This window comes from Sciurus carolinensis, unplaced genomic scaffold, assembly GCF_902686445.1.
Source record: "Sciurus carolinensis unplaced genomic scaffold, mSciCar1.2, whole genome shotgun sequence".
In the NCBI taxonomy this organism is placed as follows: Eukaryota; Metazoa; Chordata; class Mammalia; order Rodentia; family Sciuridae; genus Sciurus; species Sciurus carolinensis.
Window position 1 is genome coordinate 421,942 of NW_025920137.1, and position 23,764 is coordinate 445,705.

At 37.0% G+C, this 23,764-nt stretch overlaps 1 protein-coding gene and 1 long non-coding RNA gene across 2 annotated transcripts; both read right to left on the reverse strand.

Moving 5' to 3' along the window:
- Nucleotides 1–6,205: 6,205 nt before the first annotated feature.
- Nucleotides 6,206–8,462, reverse strand: LOC124974215 (uncharacterized). The gene is made up of 3 exons (XR_007106765.1): nucleotides 8,273–8,462; nucleotides 6,399–6,494; nucleotides 6,206–6,310 (listed from the first exon to the last, which is right to left on the reverse strand). It is a non-coding gene; the product is annotated as an uncharacterized LOC124974215 (long non-coding RNA).
- A 14,760-nt stretch (nucleotides 8,463–23,222) lies between these two features.
- LOC124974190 (small cell adhesion glycoprotein-like) lies at nucleotides 23,223–23,550 on the reverse strand. Its single transcript, XM_047537645.1, has one exon. It carries the CDS (start codon nucleotides 23,511–23,513, stop codon nucleotides 23,223–23,225), a length of 291 nt encoding a protein of 96 aa, XP_047393601.1. The 5' UTR covers nucleotides 23,514–23,550.
- Nucleotides 23,551–23,764: the final 214 nt, after the last annotated feature.

Consider the following 23,764-nt stretch of genomic DNA (forward strand, 5'->3'; position numbering starts at 1 on the left):
TCTTCATTGACTAGTCCACAGATCTTGAGAGGGTACCCTTGGGGGATTCTCTGCTATAGACTATGGTTACTGACTTTAGGAGCAATGATGTCTGATGCTCACTTAATTATCCACTTTGGCATCATAATTCTCTTATGATATAAAAGGTCTTAAGCCTCAGGCTGTTTAAAGAGGCGTTCTATCTATTTTTTGAGGGAGGTTGTTGACAAAAGGTGGTATTTAATCGAAATTGGTGATGAAAAACTTGTGACTATGAGAACTATGAAGTATGATCGCCCACCGCCTGCGGGGACAATCACAACGCGTACGCTCTTCTTGACCACAGGAACCAAAAAGAGGGCTTTATTCTGCAAGTCTCAGGCTTATATCGAGAACATCAGCCTATCAGAGAGTAGACTACCAGAAAGTCAGCCTATCAAGGAACAGTCTCCAGGCAGATACCAGGATTGCCTCATGTACAACAGCCAACCAGAGTTACTTCCTAAAACTTGTATATGAGTGCAGCTATGTTTGGCAAGCTGCCAGGCGCCATCTTAGAGATCAGGCCACGGTGCGGCTCTGAGGCCCTCAGAGCCCGCCCCTGACAATGAAGAACTGTACAATTACAAAAGAAAGAAATTTCTAAACTTGAAAAACTTCAGTCCTTTGCTTGCTTCAAGCATTTATGTTGAATGCCTGAATGCAAACGTTAAGTCAGAAAAAGATTGAGGATTTAATGTAAATAATTTACCATCATTTCAATGTGATATATAAAGATTTTACAAAGATTGACAGGCAGACAATAACAAAAGAACATCTAGATTAAATGTCAGCATTCTGAAATGCTGAAGACAGTGATTTAATTTTCCAGAACAAAATGAAGTTGGTGGAAAAAAAAGTCATAAAATATGATGCAAATGAATGTTTTATGCTACAATGTTTATCAATTGCATTCTAAACTACAGCATATTTTTTTTCTGTCTTCACTGTAAGCACTCTGCTTCAGACAATCATGGCTACAAGGACCTTCTAAAACCCTTCAATGGTTTCAGTTTACACTTGGAATGAGAACTTCATGCCCTAATGTTTAAAACAAGCAGACTTGTTCCTACATATCTCAAACACTGATCTAATTTCTTCTACTCAGTGACCAGGACACCAACTACCCTTCAATAGGAGATATTCCTCCCTAAATTGGGAAACTTAACACATCTTCTTCAATCTGGAATACTTTCCCTCAGGATTCCTACATTGCTGGCTTTTTTATTTTATTTTTTAAATTCTGTTCTCAGTTCAAAAGTCAAATTCTCAGAACAGCTTTCCTAGATCATCATTTCTGAAGTCCTTTAAGAAATAATTTTTTCTGAAGTTCATACCATCATATGAAATTATATCTTTTAAAATATTTTCTGTCTTGTTGAATGGGAAGCTTCACTGGAGGTGTAAGATAGACAACTCAGAATCTCTATTGAGATGCAGAGATAACTAAAACTTTTATAGGCTGGACCAGCTGGCCAGAGACATTCACTATCATCTTCCATTCCTGTACCCTTCACCCTTCCTACCACTGGGAGTCCAGATTTGATGGAACACAGACTAAAGTACTGTCTTTTATATGGGTATTGCCCTAGCCCAAAATTAGCAAACAAAAATATCAACAGCAATCTGTGGTGCTCAGGGTTCTCCTTATGGAGTTCATCACATCAGCTCCTCCTGACACACACACACACACACACACACACCACACACACACACACAAACACATGCAAACACACACAAAAACCACAAGAAAAAGTATACTAAGTATATTGCAATATGGCAAATATACCTAAAAGATAAGAGAAGATACACATATGTACATGTGTGTATAAAAAATACCATAAATTAGAACTGGAAAAAAAGTTATTTAATACAAGAAACCAAATTGTACTATTAAAAAATGGAATAGAAAAAATTACACAATGCAATGAGTAGAATAAAGAGTAGGAGGGATCCATAGGTAGAAAAAAATTATCCAGAGCTGGAAGAGTAGATTGAAAAACATGCTCTGCTAACAGGAGGAAAGGGGAAAAAAAGGTAAAAAAAATAAAATAAAAAGGGACATGAAAGATAAAAATTGAATTACCAAATCTAGAAATAGGTGTCCCAGAGGAAAGTAAAAGAGTAAATAGAATTAAAAATTCCAAGAAATTCCCAGATTCAAGATGAAAGACAGAAGACCTCAGACTGAAAATGCTTGTGGAGTTCAAAAAAAAGAAAGCCCACACCTAGATATATATCAAAGAGAAAATTTAAGTTCCAAAGAGAAAGAGTAGATTATCTGAAAAGATCAATAATCACACTGACATCAGACATTTCAACTCCTACGCTAGATTTAAGAGGTAGTGGACCATGATTTTAGAGTCAACTAATTTCAAAACTAGAACTTGAAATACAATTATTTAAATGAAGAACATTAGAATCTGGGCAAACATCTTCAAAAAATATGTCATACAGTGATTCACTTTTAAAATGCTTAAAAAATGCAAGGATAGTTCAACATCAAAGTTTCATCATTATAATATGCCAAAATAACAAAGGAACAAATGCATACTTAGCACAATGGTTTGCAGAAAATGCATATGATAAAATTCAACACCCATTTATAATTTTTTAGAAACAGAAAATTTGGAATAAAATGAAATGTCCCTAATTTAGTGGGGTTATTTTTTTAAAAATCTACTACAAATATTATTTTTAACATAGAAATATTAGACAAGAATATCTCTATCAGTAGTACTATTTAACAAAATTTAACAAGGTATTAGAGATTCACTAATATGAAAAGAAAATAAATAAGTTTATGTAAGGAATGGCATAAACTGATGAAACTCATTTTTAGATGAAAACATATGTGTATATCTTATGTCCATACTTATGCATCATATTGTATATATATGCACATACATACATATAGTTAAGAAACTATTAGAAATAAAAAGTGCTCAACAAAGTAACTGAACACAAGATCAACTAACAAAAATGAATAGTATTTATCTATACTGGAAAGAACAAACTAGAAAATAGGTTTAAAAATACATCATTCATAAACAAAACAAAAACTGTAAGATGTCAACTAACCCACTCAATAAAAATGCACAGGATCAGGTAAATTAGCATACTGATAAATTACATATATGCATGCTCCATGATCCAGCAATCCTGTTAACTAAGGAATTTATCCTAAATATATTCTTAGGCACAACAATCTCTTATAGATGTTTATTACAGCACCATCTTGTGTTGACAGGAAGTTGGAGTCCATTAAAGCATCCTTTCATGTAGATTAGATGTGACTAGTAGAATACAAAGTCACCCTGAGGTACACACAGCAACATGAAGAGCTCTTCATGAGAAACTGAATGAGATCTTAACTACAATGTCATCTGAGCAAACTTAAATGTCACGCACACAAATAACAATCTGTATTTTACAAAACACAAAAATAGAAAGATATATACCATCATGTTAGAATGATGGTGTGTTGTGTTTAGAGATGGGAAAGGGATGAGTACGAGGAAGGGGATCAAAAGGAAAAAAATAAAAATGTAAATAAAACAATAACCAGAAAAGAGCACAGCACAGAAAAATAAATGTAGAGCACTATAAACCCAGGACTGTATCTAAACTGATGTCTCTTATTTTATATACAGAGAATTAAGGAAGATAACCTTTTTATATTTCTTTAAACAGCTGTGTTCAGAGCCCCTGTAGCAATGGCAGCTAAGGGAGGTGAAATGGTTAAGGTTGGGCTGCACTGTGAACAGATCCCAAAGATAAATGAGGTGAGGAGACAGCACCATTGGTTCTATGCGGTGTCCACTTTCTTGCAGCTCAGCAAACAAGACAGCAACACATTGATTTACAGTTAAAGGGCCTATCTTTGCAACCAGAAGGGTTGGAAACTTTATTTTTTTCCCATGAGAGCAAATCACTCTTTTAAGAAAGTCACTGAGCATCTAAAGAGAGGCTTTGAAAATAAGTTGATGAAATAGGTGGTTCTTCATGTGTCTCCTCAAAGAGCATCATAATTTTCAACTTTATAGTAGCCATTTTCTCCCACCTTACTGGTCCTAGTGCAACTCAGGTGAAAAACAGACTTAACTGTGGACAATCCTGAAATGGGGAGAGCTAAGTGGAATCTATGTTCCTGGTCTTCATGTTCTTAAGGCATAATGACTAATACATAGCATCATTATTATGCCCTAGAAAAGATAGGGGTGGCACCTGCCCATGGAGAGATAAATGGAGGGGCTTTAGCCTAAATCCCAGAGATGACTGGCAGTTTAGGAAATGAAGGATGTTATTTCCTGCAAATTTTGTTTACTAACAAAATGCCAACTTAGGATTCACATATCACAATGGCCACTCTGCCACTTGAAATTCAAAAGGAAATATCCTCTGTGTTTGGGATTTCTTTAACTGCTTTTAGTTTGTGTGTTTTGGCTGGCTGTCTGAATTTTATTCTATTCCTAATATCTATCTGGGGAAAAAATGATTCACTTTTAGTTTCTTCAGTAATAGCCCAATTTTTAAGCTCAGTGGGGAAAAAAGAAAGCATAAGAGACTTTGGGCAAAGTTTCAAAGTTACTTCTTTGGAAATCTGAAATGACATTATTGAGCTTACTGATAAAGCATTCTATTTATTCCATGTAGAAAAAAATGAATATTTTCTATTTATCTAAGAACCTGCTGGAATGAAAAGCATAACTTTAAGGAATACAAAATGTGCCAAAAATGTAGCCTCTAGGGCACAGATTCAATGTACTAGGGATAATAACATGCAGCTATTTGACTTTTTTTTAAATCCCCAATATTTATATTGTTTAACCCAGCTCACAGTCATTGAGGATGTAATTTTTGTCTGTACTTTGTATGACACAAAATATCACACAGATATTGTGACATAAACATGCCCCTAATCTTGCCCTCAAGGAACATAAATATCAAAAAGTATAGAATAAAACATATACATAACAAATTATAGCAAAATATATAAGGTAAAAAAGAGCACAGTAGAAATCAAGAGTAAGTAATATGGGTAGAATAGAAGAAGGAGAAATTTACTTCTGATTGGGATTCTGGAAATGGTCTACAGAGAAAGTGATATCTGAGCAGGGCATTTACAGAGATATACAGAATGTCCATAGATTGACAGGGGAGTTCAGTTGCTCCAGGCAGCAACCCCAACATGGGCAGGCTAAGGAGTAGAACCCTCTTTTGCAGAAATGTGGAACAAGTGGATGTCTTAGGCTGGGGTGCGGAAGGTTTGGTTTTGATGCAAAGGAGCCTGGGTCTACTTTGTGTGCATTGCTCAGGTTTCCACACCTACTTGAGCAGGGTAGGGACAACATGTGTGTGACTATGCTTGCACTGAAGTGTAAAGGATGGATTTGGAAGAGGAGAATGGATCTATGGGAACCAGCTAGAAACTTCAAAGAATTCCAAGAGAAGAGTAGGCATAATGGAAAGGAAGAAGTGCCTCCAAGGTCATTGTGGACACATTGTTCTAAAGGTTTATGTTAAAGAATATATTAGTGTGCTGTTGTTGTTAAATTTACACAATTTTGCCTTCCTTAGGCAGAGGCAGACATTTGACTTAGGAATAATTAGACTTGTAGTAGTAAAAGTGAAGAGAGTAATGAAAGGTAATGTTGAGACCTTAACCATTAGAAGAGAATTTTGACGACGTTCTTAAGGTAGCCCTATTATACCAAGACTATTCCTATGAAAGATAGAAAGAATTAAATCTAGAAAGGCTAATTGCATGTGCAAGAGATTGTTATGAATTAGTAGGAACCACTTTAATCAGGAAGATTAAATAGCTTTCATTGGAAACTTTAAGTACTTCCAGTAATCCCACCACCTCTGTCACCAGAATCAGTAAATTAGGAGTTCAAAAGTGTTATTACAAGTCTATAGTAAATAAGTTACGTCTTCATTGCAGTCCCTTACATAATCCACAGCATTTACTAACAAATCACATGTGTTAGGTGTAAAGGGTAATGAGCCAGAAGAATAAAAGTAGCAAAAGCAGTCTTTATTTATTTATTTATTTTGTACCAGGGATTGAACCCAGGGGTACTTAACCACTGAGCCACATTCCCAGCCCTTTTCTGTATTTTTTTTAGAGAAAGGTTCTTGCTGAGTTGCTTAGGGCCTCAATGAGTTGCTGAGGCTGACTTTGAACTCACAATCCTCCTGACTCAGCATCCAAAACTGCTGGGATTCCAGGTGTGTGCCACTGTGCCCAGCCAAGCAGCCATATTTTTGAACATGGGTAAGAGGGGACCTAACAATACAAATGGTCAAATGGGGGAACAAGTTGGAGAAATGAGAATGACAGGACATGTTCAAAGCTGTTAACTCTAAAGACCTACCTAGTATCCATGTGGTCCAGCAGGAGGTTGGAACATGGAGTCCTGGTGGGGGTCTCCACTGGGAAGTCATAGTATAAAATTGACCACTGAAGCTTCCTGGAATAAAGTACAATGAAAGAGAAAATAAAGATGGGAAGATATCATAAAAATAAACCTTTAGGGGTGTAGACATGGGGGAGGTCGAGAATCTGAGAAGGACTGAGAGGAATCAGTCAAGGAGGGAGGAATCCAATCAGGAGCACAAGGGTGATGTGAAAGGCACCAAAAGAAGAGAGCCATGAGATACAGGACGTGGCCAACTCATTCAATGCTGTAGGAAAGGTAAACGTGAGGACTAGAAAAGGTCATGGTGCGTGGCCACTAATAGGTTACAGGTGGTATTATTTGATATTCTTTAAACCTGAACAGTTACAGAAACTGTCAGAGTTGTTCTCTAAATGACACCACCACATGGGCATTTAAAAACGCTTTATCTAAACAGCTTTGCCCTCTGCTTCCCTATCTGAGGGATAAAATATAATTCAGGTTTAGTCATTCAGTGAACTTACGAACATGTTAGGAATTGAATTAACATTTTCAAATATGTGTATCTTTACTGACCAATATTAGGGTCTTGAGACCTGTCCTAGTTAACAAGCTTCTCAAGTGCTTAATTAATGGACAACAAATAGTATTTGCAAGGGGACATTTCCTGTGCCATAAGCTCCTCTCTGGCAATAAGTTTTCTACAAAGGTATCAATTAGCGACCTGCCATCGCCTAAATGGATTTCTCTTCCCAGCTTTCACCAAATGACCCCTAAATTTACAATTGCTGTAATCAGTCACTAGGCTGTGCAACATGGTACTTAGAACTGTCTTTATATATTTGGAAATTACGTGCATATTAGCATTATGCATTTGAATTCAGAATCTTCCAATTTAAAATTTCACAAAGTATTCCTTTACTCTTTTTATAAAACCAAACAAACAGGTCAGTGGTGAAAGACAACCATCTAAACAGATTGTAGAAGTCTTGGTTTCTTTGACAAAGAAGCTAAGAAATGGCTACTGAATGTTTTGTTCTTGTTTTGGTCTTTCTAAAGAACGAATCCTGAGAGAAGGTATGGCTGGTAAAAACAACAACAAAAATGATAAATCCATTGGAACAAGTATGTACTTTAGATCACTAAGCAGCAATAGTCAAACTTATCATGGTTCTGATTGTAGCTTAATTAAGAATAATGATGGTGATGGAGGAAGTAGAGGAGGAGGAGAGGTAGAAGAAGAAACATGTATTGAGCTATTTTTTGCTAGGATTCTAGATGTCTGTCATGTAATCTTTATTAATCCTCACTATAACCCTCTGAAATAAACATTATAATTTCATTTTATTTATTTATTTATTTGGTACTCCAGATTGAACCACTGAGCCACATCCCCAGTCCTTTTTTTATATTTTGAGACTAGGTCTAGCTAAATTGCTTAGGGCCTCACCAAGTTGCTGAGGCTAACTTTGAATTCCATCCTCCTGCCTCAATCTCCTAAGTGACTGTGATTACAGGTGTGTACTACCGCACCCTACTGTAATTTTATATTCTAATGGACACATAATTATGACTATTGTACAGGTTAGTAAATTGAGTTCTAAAGTGTAATGGTTAATTTGAATTGTCACTTGCTTGCATTAAAAGATGTTGAAGATTAAGAGGTTTCTAGGTGTGTCTAAGAAAGATTGGCATATAGGATAGCGAACTGAGGGGAGACCCTCCCTAAGCATGGGCAGCACTGTCCAATAGGATGGTGGCTTGGATGGAATAAAAGTTGGAAGAACAAGGAAGCAGCAGCAGATGCAAGCTTGATTCTTGAATGGGTTTTTCATTGCTGTTGCGATCACCTTAGGTTATTAGACTTTTGATCCTTCCTTCTTCCAAAGCAGACTCTGCCAGTGATTCTTCAGGTGGTTTCCAAAAGCCTTGGTCTCTGACTAGGGCAGCACTTTTGATCCCTCTTGTTCTAAGGCTTCTGCTTCTTGAACTGTGCAGTTACTGGTTCTTCCAACTCTCCAGCCTGCAGATGGCCATTGTATACTATCTAGCTTCTGATCCTGTAAGCCAATCTAATAAATCCTCTTTCTATAATCATACTTCTTGTTGAATCTGTTCCTCTAGAAAACCCTAATTCAGAAATATTAAGCAAACTTTCCTAAATTGAGACAATTGGGATTTCTTATTGAAGTACCCACTCATCACTTTGATGCACCTCTTAATGCTCTAAGGAAGATATACAGGTGCACTGAGTTAGAATTGAACCAACAGGGAGGTGGGGAGGATAGCTCTTCCTCCCTCACCCAACTTCAAACCATACCTTCATAGTTTTACTTACATCCTACCTTTACTTGTAGATATCAGTTTAGTTCCCAGAACCAAACCATGTTGAGTATCATACTTTTAAACTGATATAAGAAGAAAGCTTGCCATAAATAGCACATATCCTCAATGATATGTGGAAGCTAAAAAAGTTGACTTTGTAGAAGTAGAGAGGAAAGGAGTGGGCACTAGGTGCTATGACAGGAGAGGAGAGGAGGAATAGAGAAAAGGGGACAAAGGGTACCAGCACAAAAAGAGGAGGGATAAGGTACCAAAGGATGACTGCAGTTTTTAATTTGTTATATATCTTATAAAGAATTAACAGAGAGGCATTTGAAGGATTCCAACATAAGGATATGATAAATGTTGAAGGAGCTGGAAATGATAACAACCTCGATTTGATCATTATGTATTATATTCCTGTTTCAAATGACCATAATGTGTACAGCTATTATGAATTGATTATTTTTTTTTATATTTCAAAAGAATTTGAAGTGAATTCTAGCTCAACTCTTAAATAACTTCAAATAATTACATTTAAAAAACTCTCTGAGATAACAGCAAGGGAGGAAATATGCTATGAACTATGTTTATAAATACAAAATTCATCATCAGTACTATGTATTTGAAGAAGTATAAACTGAATTTGTTATTCTTATGTACAATACAGATAAGTCACTGCTGTTTTTAAACACTGCTATTTACCTTTTTCTTCATGAAGGATAGCTTTATAATTATGATGACATCAGTTCTACATACCTTATCTGGTTGCCATAGGAGTCAAATGAGATAATGGTTCTGAGGTATTTTGCAAACCATAGTACATCATAAAAAGGCAAGTTGCTTTAATTATCATAACTTGGTTGAAAATAATCCATTTTAATATGAATTCTCAGTTACCTGGATAGCGGTGAGGCACTGTGAAACTATTGCTCTTGTAAGAAACCGAGATAGAAATTATAAGCTACTCTATACCCTACGGAACCATGATCCCAGAGTTCACACATCAGTCTTGGAAGCTGTATTCTCCCTAATCCCTCATACCTCTTTCTCTACCCTGCTTCCTTCTCTGTCAGTAACTGATTGATTGTTGGACCTCCACTGACTTTAATCATTCATTCCTTCATACTTGATTACCTTTTTCCATAAAGGGTTAATTTATTTGGCTGTGCATGTTTCATTATTCAAATAATATGTATGATAGAGAGTTCTGGAAGGCAATCAATCCCCAGGGACTAATTCCTGCATTAAACCAATTCAGTTGCTATCTCTCTGGGCACAGAATCACTATAATTTTAATAAAAGGAACATGCTACCATGCATTGAGGATTTTTTTTTTTTTTTACAAAACAATACACTGGGTTGTTTATTGTCTCATAAAAAACTATTAACAATTTTATAAAGGAATTTGATTATCCCACTTGTCTAAATGAGGAACTCAGTAAAACTAAGGTGATTTGCACTCAAATATGTATACTTGGTAATGCGTGGGGCAAGATTCAAACTCCATTCTGGCTGACACCAAAACCATGACATCACACTAGGGAAGTTTGTTTATTTATTTGTTATGAAATCATTCACTAAACCTAAACATTATTTTGCTTGTGAACATAAAGCAAATTACAATCTTAGAGCTGTACAGAGCACAGGTCTAATTTTCTATCTACTGGTGTGGGTAGGTGTTTTCATTTTTCTCCCCTTTTCTTCCCTAGTTAGATTGCTTCCTTAGCACCCTCTGTGGAGCCCAATCACTCTGAGGACTCCTGCCCCACTCTCCCTTCTTCAATCTCCCCAGTCAGAGCTGTCCAAGATCCACCAGAGAGCATGTGTGGAGTGTTGGTTCAAGGCTCACTAACACTTATAGACAGTTCCTACCTACAGCAATGGTCATTCTTCTCTATAAATCCTTGTTCACTTTTCTGTCAGGTAGGCTTATCCTAATATACGCAGACTTTGAAAAGTCTCTTTCCTTGTAAACTATTTTCTAAGTATTAAATCTTATCTCTCACTCTGTCTTAGTCCCTTTGGGCTGGTAAAACAAAATACCATAAGGGAGTAGTTTTAGACAATGGAGATTTATTCCTCACAGTTCTGGAGGCTAGGAATTCTTAGAACAGGGTGCCAACAAACAGTCCAGTGAGGGCCCTTTCTTCATAGAAGGCACTTTCTGGATGTGTGGGGTATGGAGGTCTCTGTCCAGTCTCTTTTATAAAAGGGCACTAATCACATTCAAATTGTCTCTGACCTCATCACCCAAACATCTTCCAAAGGGCCCCACCTAATACATCATATTGGGGGTGTGGTTTCTCTATGAATTTCAGGGGTACACAAACTCTGACCATAGCACCCACTTTGCGCTCAGTCACACAATTCCTTCAGCACTTTCATAACACTATTCAGGTCAATTGTTGGTTGACAGTTCAATGCTGTTGCAGTATTTTCTGTTCATTTCTCCTTTCAACTGTGAACTTTTCCAAATGCAGAAGCCATTGTTCTAATGGCTAATTTCCCCTAATTTCCAAAATATTTGCACTTCATGAGCATCTCAATCATTATTGTTAATGTCAGTAAAGTAACTCAGAGTATAACATCATACATTTTATTTTGAATGTAAGTAACATTCAAATTAATAAGATTTGTAGGTACCTATTGGTTTCTCCAAGTCTCATAAAACAAGGGAGAAAATACATGTAATCATAGGATCTATGTTTTTTTTTTTTAATTTGGCATGCATTCTTTATGAAAACAATATATAACTTGAAGAAGAGAAATATTTGTCATTTTACTAATCACATACAATAAATTTCAGGGTTGGTATTGTGGTTCAATGGTGGAGAGCTTGCCTAGTATGCCTGAAGCACTGCATTTGATCCTCAGCACCACATACAAAACTAAATAAATAAAGTTTTTTAAAAAGATAAATTTCTCAGCATCTGTATTTTTCCCTTTTATTTTTGACATTTGATGTCATAAAATACGCTCAGTAAAATTTGACATGATTTTTCAGATGTTATGATAAAACTACATAGGGTTGATTATCTCCTTTTTTTCAGGTGAAGTGCTGCTGAGTCTGTTTTCCCATGTTGCAATTTTGTAACTTAGTTGCAAGGTGGAGCCATGTTTCAGAAAGCTGAGACATAGCTAGTTCTAAAAGCAGCACACATGAAGTTGCAGTAAGGCTATAAATTGTGAACACTATCAACTATGTACACTAACGAATAGCTAAGCTTAAATGGTTATTGGGTAATTTGCCAAGAGCAAAACTTGCTGCCAAAAATGTAGAAAATATCCAAGCTTGAACATACCTTTCTGAGATGCTTATTCTCCTCCATACAGGTCATTAAAAAAAAAATCCACCCTGATCTGGGCATTTTACCAAGGCTCATATTTTGGGTTTTCTTACACACACTTTCCTCTCCCTAGGTACTCCTTCCTAAAGCAATGTAATTCACCACAGTTAACTGTGGCTTCATTAAATATCTGTTCAACCTCACCCAATTCAAAAAAATTGTCCCAGAAACAGGGTCCTCACTCCAGTATCTTCTTCACAAAAGCTTTTCCCAAGTTTACCCTTTGCTGGACACAAGGACCTCTGCTAGTGAGAAAGTTAGAAGGAAGGTTAATTGAGGAAACCCTAATGAAAAGCTCAACACACAAGAGATAAAATAAGCAGTTAAAAAGATTAGAACAGGAAAAAAGTTTCAGAAAAGATTGGCTGTCTACCACATTCATTTCCCCTTCTTCCTGGTAACACGAATAGAATACATGCCCCACTTTTCCTTATGGTTAAATTTTACTGTAAAACTGTCACTTAAGCTCAGGAATGGGGTCAGAAAGAGTGTTTACACTTTCAGGTGTCCTTCACTCAATTCACCATGGCTTGGCCCCTCAGATGACTGGAATGGAGATCACCTTCCAGGGAAATGTTCACTATGATAGATACATATGAGGGAAGGAGACTATACTCCTCATTCATCACCTCAATGGAAGTCACCCATCAAGGGTATCCACATTGAACTGTTCAGTCAGAAAAAGAGAACTTTCAAATTTTGTTAAGGTACTCTAATAAAAAGGTTATCAAAGGCTAGTACTATCTTAATACAGAAATGTATGCCCTGAAGTGGGAGCTTGCTTCCACAGCAAAATCTAAAATATTGGGCATTGACAAATGTGAAGATATTGAGATATTGGCAGGAAATTCATATCAGAAGCCTGGAAAATGGTGCAAAACATTTTTTTTTTTTTTTTTTTTTTTTTTTTTTTTTGCGGTGCTGGGGATCAAACCCAGGGCCTTGTGCTTACAAGGCAAGCACACTACCAACTGAGCTATCTCCCCAGCCCGGTGTAAAACATTTGATAAAAATGTTTCTGATTCCCAAATGACCAGACTAGACTAATCCCTTAATGAAGAAACACTGAAAAAGCAAGAAACTATTACCTGAGTGCATTAGAGAATAAGAAGTTAGATTCTGAAAGGAATCAAAGAAGAGAATGGCCACAAGAATAGTTTTCCATTTTTGTGCCTTTTAACCAAAGAACAGGCTTAAATGGGTAATGTTCTCAGTGACTAAACAAGAGAGAAAACCAGTCTTTCCAACATGAAGATCAATGGGTAAATTTTAGGTAATGACACTACTGCAAAATGAGGAGGAATCTTGTAAAGGAGAGATTCTGAAAAGTGGCCCTTCAAACTCTGTACATAAACTCTACTCAAATCTGCTAATCTCTGAACCATACATATGTGGGGAAGACTCCAAGCCCCAAGACAAATTATTAAAGAACTGAAATGTTACTTAACTCTTGCCCAAGAGATGAGGGTTTCAATTTGAGTAAAATTAAACTACTACAATAACAGACGGAGAAGAAGATGGTTTGGCAAAGCAATATGATAACATCTAGAGTATTCCTTCAAAATATTAAAAAATTATTCATTATACAATTTAAAAGTACTAAATATATAAAGAAATCAGGAAATATAACATTCTTAAAAGATAAAGCTAAGCTCAAGTAGGCTGATAATGAATAAAAGTATAGAAAAGCTCAGTGGAGAAATAGGTACTATAGAAAAGAAGCATGAAAATCCTGGAACTAAAGAGGCTATCTGAAATTTTAAAATTCACTGGATGGCCTTAAGAGTAAAATGGAGGAGGCCGAGTAGCCTGCCTAAGGCTCAGGCGGCTTCGGGCGCGCGCGGCGGCGGGTGTGCGAGGCGCGGGCTGTTGTGTTCCCGGCTCTCCTCTTTCCCCTCCTTGGCGGGTGGAGGAGGCCGAAGCGGTGCTGGGCGCGCTCCCCCTTCCTTCCCTCCGCGACTTTCCCCGGCCCTCTCGCGCTGCGCGGTCTCTCCGACGCAAAACTGTCCCAGCCCGGGTGAGCGGCGGCAGGGGCGGCGCTGACGCCGCAGGACGCTCGGGAATCGGGGTGGGGGACGGCCGGCGAGGGGCGGCGGGGACCGCGGGGCGTGAGGGGCGCGGGAGCGCTGGCCTCCCGGGAGGCGGCGGGGCCCTTCCCAGCGCGGGCCGCGGGAAGGAGGGGAAGCTCGGGTGCCTGCCAGGCCCTGCAGGTGGCCGGGTCGCAGGCCGGCCGCGGGAGCAGCGGTAACCCTACCCGCTGGCGACAGGCCAGGCTCCCGGCGACCCAAGGGGCCGGGTTTCGTACCACCAAGGCCTCCAGCTGACAAATCTCGGGCCCGGGTCTGTGAGGACTGGCGGATGTGGCTCGTGGACAGCAAAAGATTCAGTCTCAGCAAAAAAATGCCAAAAACAGGCTGGACAAAAGAAGAAACAAGGACATGACCAAAAGGCTGCTGCCAAAGCTGCCTTAATATATACCTGCACTGTCTGTAGGACACAAATGCCAGACCCTAAGACCTTCAAGCAGCACTTTGAGAGCAAGCATCCTAAGACTCCACTTCCTCCAGAATTGACTGATGTTCAGGCATAAAGTTGTTTACAGGTGAATTCATGACACCTTTGACTCTTCTACTGTCTCAGACCTTAGCTAACAAACCTGCAGCTGCTTTTCTAACAAACTGTTGATCAGCAAAAATAAAGGGGCTACAGAAACACTCATTTTTATGCTGTTCCCTTTTGGGCTTCATTGCAAAGACAATTCTGTGTAAATGTACACTTGACTCTGATTTGGAAATCTGAAAATCAGTCCATCCTTGTTATAAATTTTTTTTTACAATTGTAATTATATTGATGTTCATATTGTGTAAAATAACTCATTTAATAAAGTAGTCCTTTGATTTTACAACATCACAGGATAAATGGTTCTACAAATTCTGTTCTAATTTTCCTTATTTGCCTTATAAAAATTAATGAATTCAGCAACTAGAATTGCAAGCTTAACTTTTATCTCCCTTTCTCAGCTCAGTGAGAAACTAGAGCAGACTAGTCTTAAACTAGAGCAGACTCATTCATTTAAATTGTGCACATGATCTTATTGGCAGCTGATGATCTAGGTGAAGAATGACTTACCTGCTGCCTTAGAATATTGCAATTATATATCATGCCCCCAATGATCATTTCATGTGTTTGGAATTGAAATGTTTAAATTTCCTGTATGAATTGGGTTTAACTACAGGGGTGCCCTGTAGATAATTCATCCATTTGTAAAAACAGTTGGATTGTCAGTGAGCCCTTCTAAAAGATAAAGTTCTGAAGTATGTCAAAACAAAATAATCATTAGTCCTGTTGTTTAATAGAAAATATGATGGAACAAATGTGAACTGGTAAAAAGGTCTTTTATAAATTATAGTGGGTTTTTTGCAAATTGTTCAAGTTCTTTAATTTGAAATTGAAGCATTAATTTTTGAAGGAGTTTTAGGAAGTTATTTGGCCAACTTTGTGAATGAATATTTGCATTAACAAGAATATTGGAATTACTTGTGGTTGGCTAATTCCCAGAATCCTCTCTCCTGAATTGTTGATTTTAGGAATTGGCTTTCTGGTGTTTCCTAAAATCAGACCATGTGTACAGTATGACTTCCATTTGAACTAGAAAAGTATTAAAATCAGCCAATATGTTCATTCTTTTGGAACTAAGGTTGGGGAAGTGGTTTTGTTTCGTTGGATAAGGTAAATGCTACCCAACTAAGGAAAACCGAACTTTAGTGTTCTTTTAATTTGCTTTTGTCAACTATTAACTTGTACAAATGAAACTGCTGTAACTCAGTTTAAATTTTTAAATTAACATGATAGGAAGAACACTCAAGTATTTACTGCTAATTGCTTAAAGCCGCATATCTGATCCTGTGGATTACAAAATGCATTCCCTCCTCCTGCTGTAACTCATTGCTGCATTTGTTTTGTAGCTCCACATATTCTGCCCACCTTGTTTGTCTTCACTATAAGTTTCCTAATATGTCAATTGCCAGAACATTAGTTCTACCTAATTCCTTGTGGTTGTTGTTGTAGAAGTTCTGGTTAAATTACAGTTTATAAGTTTTTGAAAGTGCTTTGAGCATATGTATGTTTAGTTTTAGTAACAAATCATTTAAAACCCATTCACAGATTTTGGTTTAATTTTTTTTTTCATTTGTTTTACTGACTGTAATTCAGAATAAAATTTTTTGTTCTTGTATTTAACCCTTTTTTACAAGCAGCTGAAGACACCATATTTAACTGTATCTCAGTGATAGGGAAATAGACAAATTGATCTTATATAAGACATTAATTCTCAATATGGGGATTATTAGTACAATCCCCTTTTTGTGTTTGAGTTAAATCTGCTATAAGGAAAAAATTCCAAGTCTTAAATATCTCTAATACTTAATTTGAAAATTCTTTAACAGATAATAGCAAAGTTTATTTAAAGACTGTTATGGTGTCTTCAAAAATTTGATAAAATACACTGAGAGAGAATGACATTCTGTATTTACATTAGTTGCCAAAAGAAACGGGATTAAGATTAAACTTGTCTCCATTCTCTTCAAATGGATATCCCCATGTTTAATTGACACACTGGGGCCTCAGTTGTGTGCTGTAAAGTCTTATTAAAGAAGATATTAAAGAAAACTAAACTAGTCTAAAAAAAAAAAAGGAGTAAAATGGAGAGAACAGAGTAGTCAATGAACTTGAAAACATTTCAATACAATTTTCCAATTTAAAAATAAGAAGGAAAAAAAATTGAAAGTAAAAGAACATAGTCTCAGGAACCTGAAGAATCACTTCAAAAGCTACAACATATGTGTAATTGCAATCCCGGCAGGAGATGGAAAATAGGGCAGAATACAATTATTTTCCAAAAACATTTCTAAACTTTGTGAAAGACATACATTTACAGATTCAAGAAATTTGATGAAGCCCCAGATAAATGAATACACATATAACCTCACTTAAGCTTCCCATAGTCAACTGCTAACCACATACAAAGAGAAAATCTTGAAAACAACCAGTCCCTCCCCCTCCCCCCCAAAATGACACATTACATACACAGGAACAACAATTCAAATGATCTTGGACTTCAGAAACAACAGGGGGTGGAAGTCAATGCAAGGACATTTGTAAAATGTTGAAAAAGTGGCAGGGAGCCTGTCAAGCTAGAATCCAGAGGATCCTTCAAGAACAAAGGCAAAATAAGTAGATTTTCCAATAAAAGTAAGCTAAAAAAAATTCAATGAAACTGTCACCTCGGATGAAAGGGAAGGCAGACTACATGCACAGTGCAGCTAAGATCAAGAGCAGTGGTAGGAAAGCATCAGAGTGGTAGTTATCCCTGTCCTTGCTTTAGTCTTTCAGCAAAGTATTACAAATATAAACTCAGGAAAGAATTGACCGATTTGCAAGCAAAAGTAAAAAAGTATAGAAAACACAGATATTTAAGACCTTGAAATCTTAGAGGAGATGGCTGGGGTTTATGGGAGTGAGAACTAAAATTCTGTCTTGCAAAGCCACAGAGATTTTGGGGTTTTCTGCAATAGCAGATTTGTCATAATTAATATAACAATGATAAGTTTCTTTCATTTGATATATATATATATATATATATGTTTGCACACATATATAAATTGTGATGAAGAGGTTGCTTATGTCATATACTTCTGTGAAACTACGTTCATTTAGTGCTTTTGAGGATCGGGACAACATTTTAATAATTTTCCTTTCACATTTATCTTGTCAAATCACTACTGTATATAGAAAGTTGCAGTTAAAAATATGTTGTTGATATAATATAATAAAGGGAAAAGGAAATGTCACACCTTAAATAAAAGCAGTCATCTTGAAATGAGCTTTTTAGTTTATCATTACCAAAATGCTAGTTTTCTTACATACTTGCCTGAAAAAACTTGGATTAGAAATGGAGGTTCAGCTTTTTAAAATAGTCATAAGGAGCTATGTTGAAAGTGGAGAAATGCACTGATTTGTTGAGGCAGCAATTTCTTCTTCAAAGTTCTACAAAATTATTTATTTTTCTAGTACGCTGAATAATCAACTTTATTCTCATCATCTCTTCTGTAAAATAATTCAAACTTGAAACTTTTACTTGAAAAAAATTGGTTATTTTAGAATCAATAAAGAACTTTCTCCAAATGAAGGCTTGGTTATTTCTACTTTGTGAAGCACATATGCTAGAAAATTTTGCTAACCCATTTTATAAAAGAAGAGTTATATGATCTTATGACCCATTAAGACTAATTTCTAGCTACTCAGATATTATCAGTTGAGTGAAAGGTCTGAATGGTAGACAGAGTAGGTTTTTATTGTTGTTTTTTTTTTTTGCCATGACCAAACTCTCTCCCTCAACCTGTGTATAACAACTTTCCAATCAGGTCTAGTATTAAGAATTAATCTAGTGCAAAACCCAATCCCATCCAAGCACATGCTTTGAGGAAGCCTTCCTTGGGGATAAGATTACTGACTTCTTTTATTATCCTACCTCCTCAATGTTGGCGGTGAGGAAAATTATGGGGAAAAGTCTTTTTCCTTTAAGAGTAAGGCAGTCTGTTTGGTTGCTATCATTTCTCTGGATTGCATCAAATCTCTGTTTACAGCCTGTGGCAGATACCATGATGTTCTCAGATCTTTCATAAAAACCTTGTGGGTTCCCCAGCACAGGAGATGTGACTATACCATGGAGCCCTCTACTTTTCTCTTTGGGATAACAAGCTGCCTCACAGTCCTAGACCCAGGAAACACCCTTGAATAGAAGGCAGAGGAGCAAGGCAGGATCTAAGGGGAGTGGAGGTCTGAGGGAAATCCCTAGTCCTGAACAAACCGGAAGAAAAATCAGCAAATACGAATTTTTCCTAGTACGTCCAGTCACTGCTGAAACAAAATTTCTATTTGAGCTAAAAATTCCAAATTTGCAATAATTTGATATTTCAATTCCTTAAACTATATTTTAGTTTTGTTTACAAAATGTTATTTCAAAGTGCCAAATTAGAAAATGCAAAATTTTTTAAAAATCTTACCTTTAATGATGAATAAATTTTAAAAATGAATTCATAAAAACTTTATATATAATTTTAATATTTGTTATTATTGATAATTAAATAACAATGATACAATTAGAATATTTTGTTATAATTGTGTCCTTATTGCAAAAAAAAGTCTATACACTATGAAATGTGCTAATGTATTTACTAGTGAATTACCTATTTTAAATTTTCAAAAAGTTTTTCATTTTTTAGTCAACAGGTTAATAGTATCTACTATGTATAGAATATTTTTGTGGACCACATGAGTAATTATTTTATAAACTATTATTCAATTAACTTATAATGAAATGTTTAAGAAAAGTATTATCAACTCCATTTTCCACTGAGATCATTGAGATTACAAGAAACTCATACAAGGTCACATAGTCTAATGAGTAGCTCAAATTAGGATTTAAATTCATATTTTCTTACAAGAAAGCCTGTTCCATTACCACTATTCTATCTTATTTACAGGTGATTTAAGCAGACCAGTCTGTTCTAAAATCCATTTTAGTCTTTACACATCAGTTCAAGAAATATTTTTTGAAAATATCTTGCTTAGATAGGCATTAGGAAAATATAGTAGATTACAGTATGAAATATTATGCCACTTTGAGAAAACCAACCAGCTCATCTAAGTCTGTGCTTTATTCCCATCAACATCCTGGCTCAATGAAAAGGGCATAGAACTCACTGGCTGGCAGAACTGATGAACCTTGGCATTATTTACTATTCATATGCCTAGATTCATTCTTCACAACATCAATTATATCATCTGTAAAATAATGTTATGAGCATCAACCTTATGGAAGCATTAGAAATTATATAATATATATTTTATATATATATAAATTATATAATATATATTTATATAAATTATATAATATATATTTTAGTGCATTGGTTTTGTTTTCAAGAAAAATGACTTGTAGGTGTATAGAAGGACATATACAAATATTACAACTTCAAAAAGAGAAAGTCCTGATACATAAACATTTTCTGAGCCTCCCTTCACCTCATCTCTACTAGAATCTCATTGACAGGAGAAGATCACTAGGCAGATCACCAGGACCTTGAGTCTTGTCACAAGGCAATACCAAGGACTTGGGTAGAGGGTCTGAAATTACTATTAGATGTAGGGGGTTCTGCCATGTCCAGCGTGGATGAAGAAAAGGATTTCTGTTGGAGGACAGTGCCAGCTATTCATTAATCACTAAGAAATGTATCTAATCAAATAAACACAGGAGCCAATAATCTTTTCAAATGGGAGGGGGAATAACAGATTGGGTCATGCTAAGATCTGGCCTCAATACAAGATAGTGGAGTCCAAACTCCCCTTTATTTATACTCACAGGTAAAGGGGGATGCAGGGGGAACTTCTTCTGTGAGGAACAGGATGGGGTGGAGTTAGGGAAGCCATTTGCTTAGAGAATTAGCATATCCTTGGATGGTGAGCCACCTCTGTACAGGGTCACCTACCCCAGGCTATCTGAAACAGTCTCTCATGGCTGCCAGTTCCTGGGAGTCAGACCTCTGTATCCCATGGCTCAGCCAAGCCTGATTCTGCTAAACATGGATGGCTTCCCACAGGTAGACATTTTTACAATCTATTAGAATTCATAATTACCAACTTACCTTGGAACTCAAGGCACAAAACCAATTTGTAAGTCTTCCTCATCATTTAATACATGGTCTATTTAATCCATTTTGTTGGATATGGATATGCCTCATTCTCAATTCTAGTTCTGTCTTCCATAATGTTATCCTGAGGTTGTACTATTTGTGTATGTCCTTCTATATACCTACAAGTCATTTTTCTTGAAAACAAAACCAATGCACTAATGATTTTTTGAACTGCATATAGAAATAGGTAAATATATAATGTCTGTCTTCAAAGTTCTGTCACATTGATAAGATATATGGCATTTTCCTAGCATCTCTTGCTTATGACTAGGCTAGGGGCCTTGTTGCTATTTGAAGAATGGTGTTCTTGTTCTGTAGACAGCAATTTTGCTCGAACTAAGTCACCCTGTCCTTGACTGTCACACGCTAGCACATTTTCTTGGCTACGGTTGTTCCTCAGCTCTCTGCTGTGATGTTACATTGCTTCAGGCTACAATTCAGCAAATACATCCTTGGGCACTCATGCTCAACCAATGCCCTGTTGCTTAATCTAAGCTACTTTTCAGTGTACTTTATTCTTCCATCACTCATAATCTTAAAATATCTGAACGGAGCAAGGGTGAATTTTCAATATTGGAGAACCCACCTGCTGAAAACTTTACCAGTCAAATGTAACAAGGAACAATTCGTGAGATGCAAGACTAAAACTAACCCAAATAACTAAATGGGACATTTATATGTGTCCCAGTCACATAAATAAGAGAGGACATTTCTACATCATATAGATTAAAAAAAAAAACAAAAAACAAAAAACAAAAAACTAGGAAGTACCAAGATTCAGACTAAAACCAACTGCTCCTGTCTCAGGGGATGCAATGACATGAATTTCAGGGACAATTTTAAAACAAGATTACCAGCTTTTGGGGCTTGATGTTGTTTTCTATAGCTCAATAGCAAACATGTTTGTTTGTTTGTTTGTTTGTTTGTTTGTTTGTTTCTGCATATAACTTCTTTTATTTCCCACCTAGAACTCAGCTAGGTGCTGCTACTCTTCTGTTTTCTTTGAAATAAATGCAGGAGTACAAGGCCAAGATTTTTGACTACTTTCATGAATTTCACTTTAGAGTGTACACTTATTATCCCTTCACTACCTAAACAACTTCCATATCCTGGGATTCTGAACCTTAACTTACTCAGGGAACAAAATTGGTTTCTCCTTACTTGCTCTACAGTTCAAATTGAACTTTAGTATTGCAATCCCCCTATATATTCCAGGTACCCTTCAGTTAGTTTTCCCAAAGCCCTGTGTGGTGAAATACTGCAAACTGGAATGTAGGCTGCCAAGATTGATTGCTCAGCCTTTGGATCTTACCTTGGGTCACTTAAGCTTGGATAATGAAGTCAATACATAAAGACCTTAAAAGAGGGCTAGCTTAATTCCAAAGTAAACATTATCTGAGGAGCTATTAATTTATACCAAAACATTGTACCTTTTAAACACGCATCATTTTGAAACTAAATTAAATTCAAGAAGCTTCTTGGATGGATTGTGAAGAAGCTGGTGGGAAAGGAGGTACGTAAGTGTTTCCTGGTTTCCTCTGTATGGGATCTGGGACACACTGACTCTTGCCAGCAACGGAGACTAAACCAACTCCTCTCCCAGGGTACGTTTCTGATGATGCTCCTCTGGGACAAGCTTCCTGGACCATCTCTGTCTCAAACTGCCGATAAGTTCTGGGAATATCTGAAACTTCCCTAGGTTCCTTACTGCTTAGAATAGGACATATGCAAAGGGATTATTAGCAAAAGAAAATGATGTCAAAAAAGTTTAAGCAAAGATTAAGTCAAAATGTAGTTAACTTCTTTCACATGAAAACCTGATTTCTATATCAAAAAGTTTAATTTGGCTAAAAATAGCATACATATAAGGTTATGGGGAACATGGAAAGGGGGGCTGAAACTAAGGGATGCAGCACATTCATCAGGAGGTAAGATCCCGAGTCTCCTATCCCTCCTAACCTGGCCTTTTCCTATAGAATCCAACCACTGGGAAGAAATTCTATGGATATTTCCATTAGGGCTATAACTAGGTGACCACGTGAGGGAACAGGGTACGACCAGCGACATTCTTTTCCTTCCTTCAATGTGTTGAGGCACATACTCAAATGTTCCCTAGCATAGCCCCACCTTGGCGAGTCACAAACACCAACTCTATTACATGGTCTGGTCAAAGACATAAGCAGCTTTTTTCATGTCCCTGGTCATGAACTGGGAGTTCAGTCCTGTTGGCATTTGGGCCTGTGCCCTGGAAGAAGTTTGGAATTGCCCACATCATTGTCACTCACTGGCTTCAGATAAAACTTTCCTCTAATAAATTAAACAGTTGATGTGTTAGCACTGGAGCCAGGAATTAGCTCCTTGGGGTCTGAGAATCATTAGATGAAATACTCCTCCTTCTCTCTGCCCTTGGCTGAGTCACTCTCCATCTGAAGGATGGTGCTGGGCTTGCCTTCTGCAGGTTCGTTGGTGATGTAGCTGCCTTTGTTCTTGTACAGGTAAAGGAAGATCAAGATCACAACAGAGAGCAGGGTGAGGAAGACCTCGGTGATAACAACTGCAATAAGTGCTGTGCTGGCTTCTTCAGCTTCTGGGGACAAGGCCTCAGTGGCCTGCAGAAGTGGGGTGGTCAGTTCTCCAGGAGAAGGTGTGGTCCAGAGGTCAGTCATTGCTGCCAAGGGTTGAGTACCTTGCAGGATCGGCAGATCTTACCAGTCAGACGGGCTGCAGGGCAGGGCCAGATGCCACTCTACGGGTCCTTTTGAACTCGACGGGGGCAGGAACTGCAGAGATTTGTGGCTGCCCGGAGAGCGCAAACATGGTCTTAAATGAAAAACTGGCTTTTTTCTGGAAGATTGCTGCATTATTTATAGTCTCTGAAAAAGTGATGATCTCCCTTTCATGTTGGTTTATTTTAAAT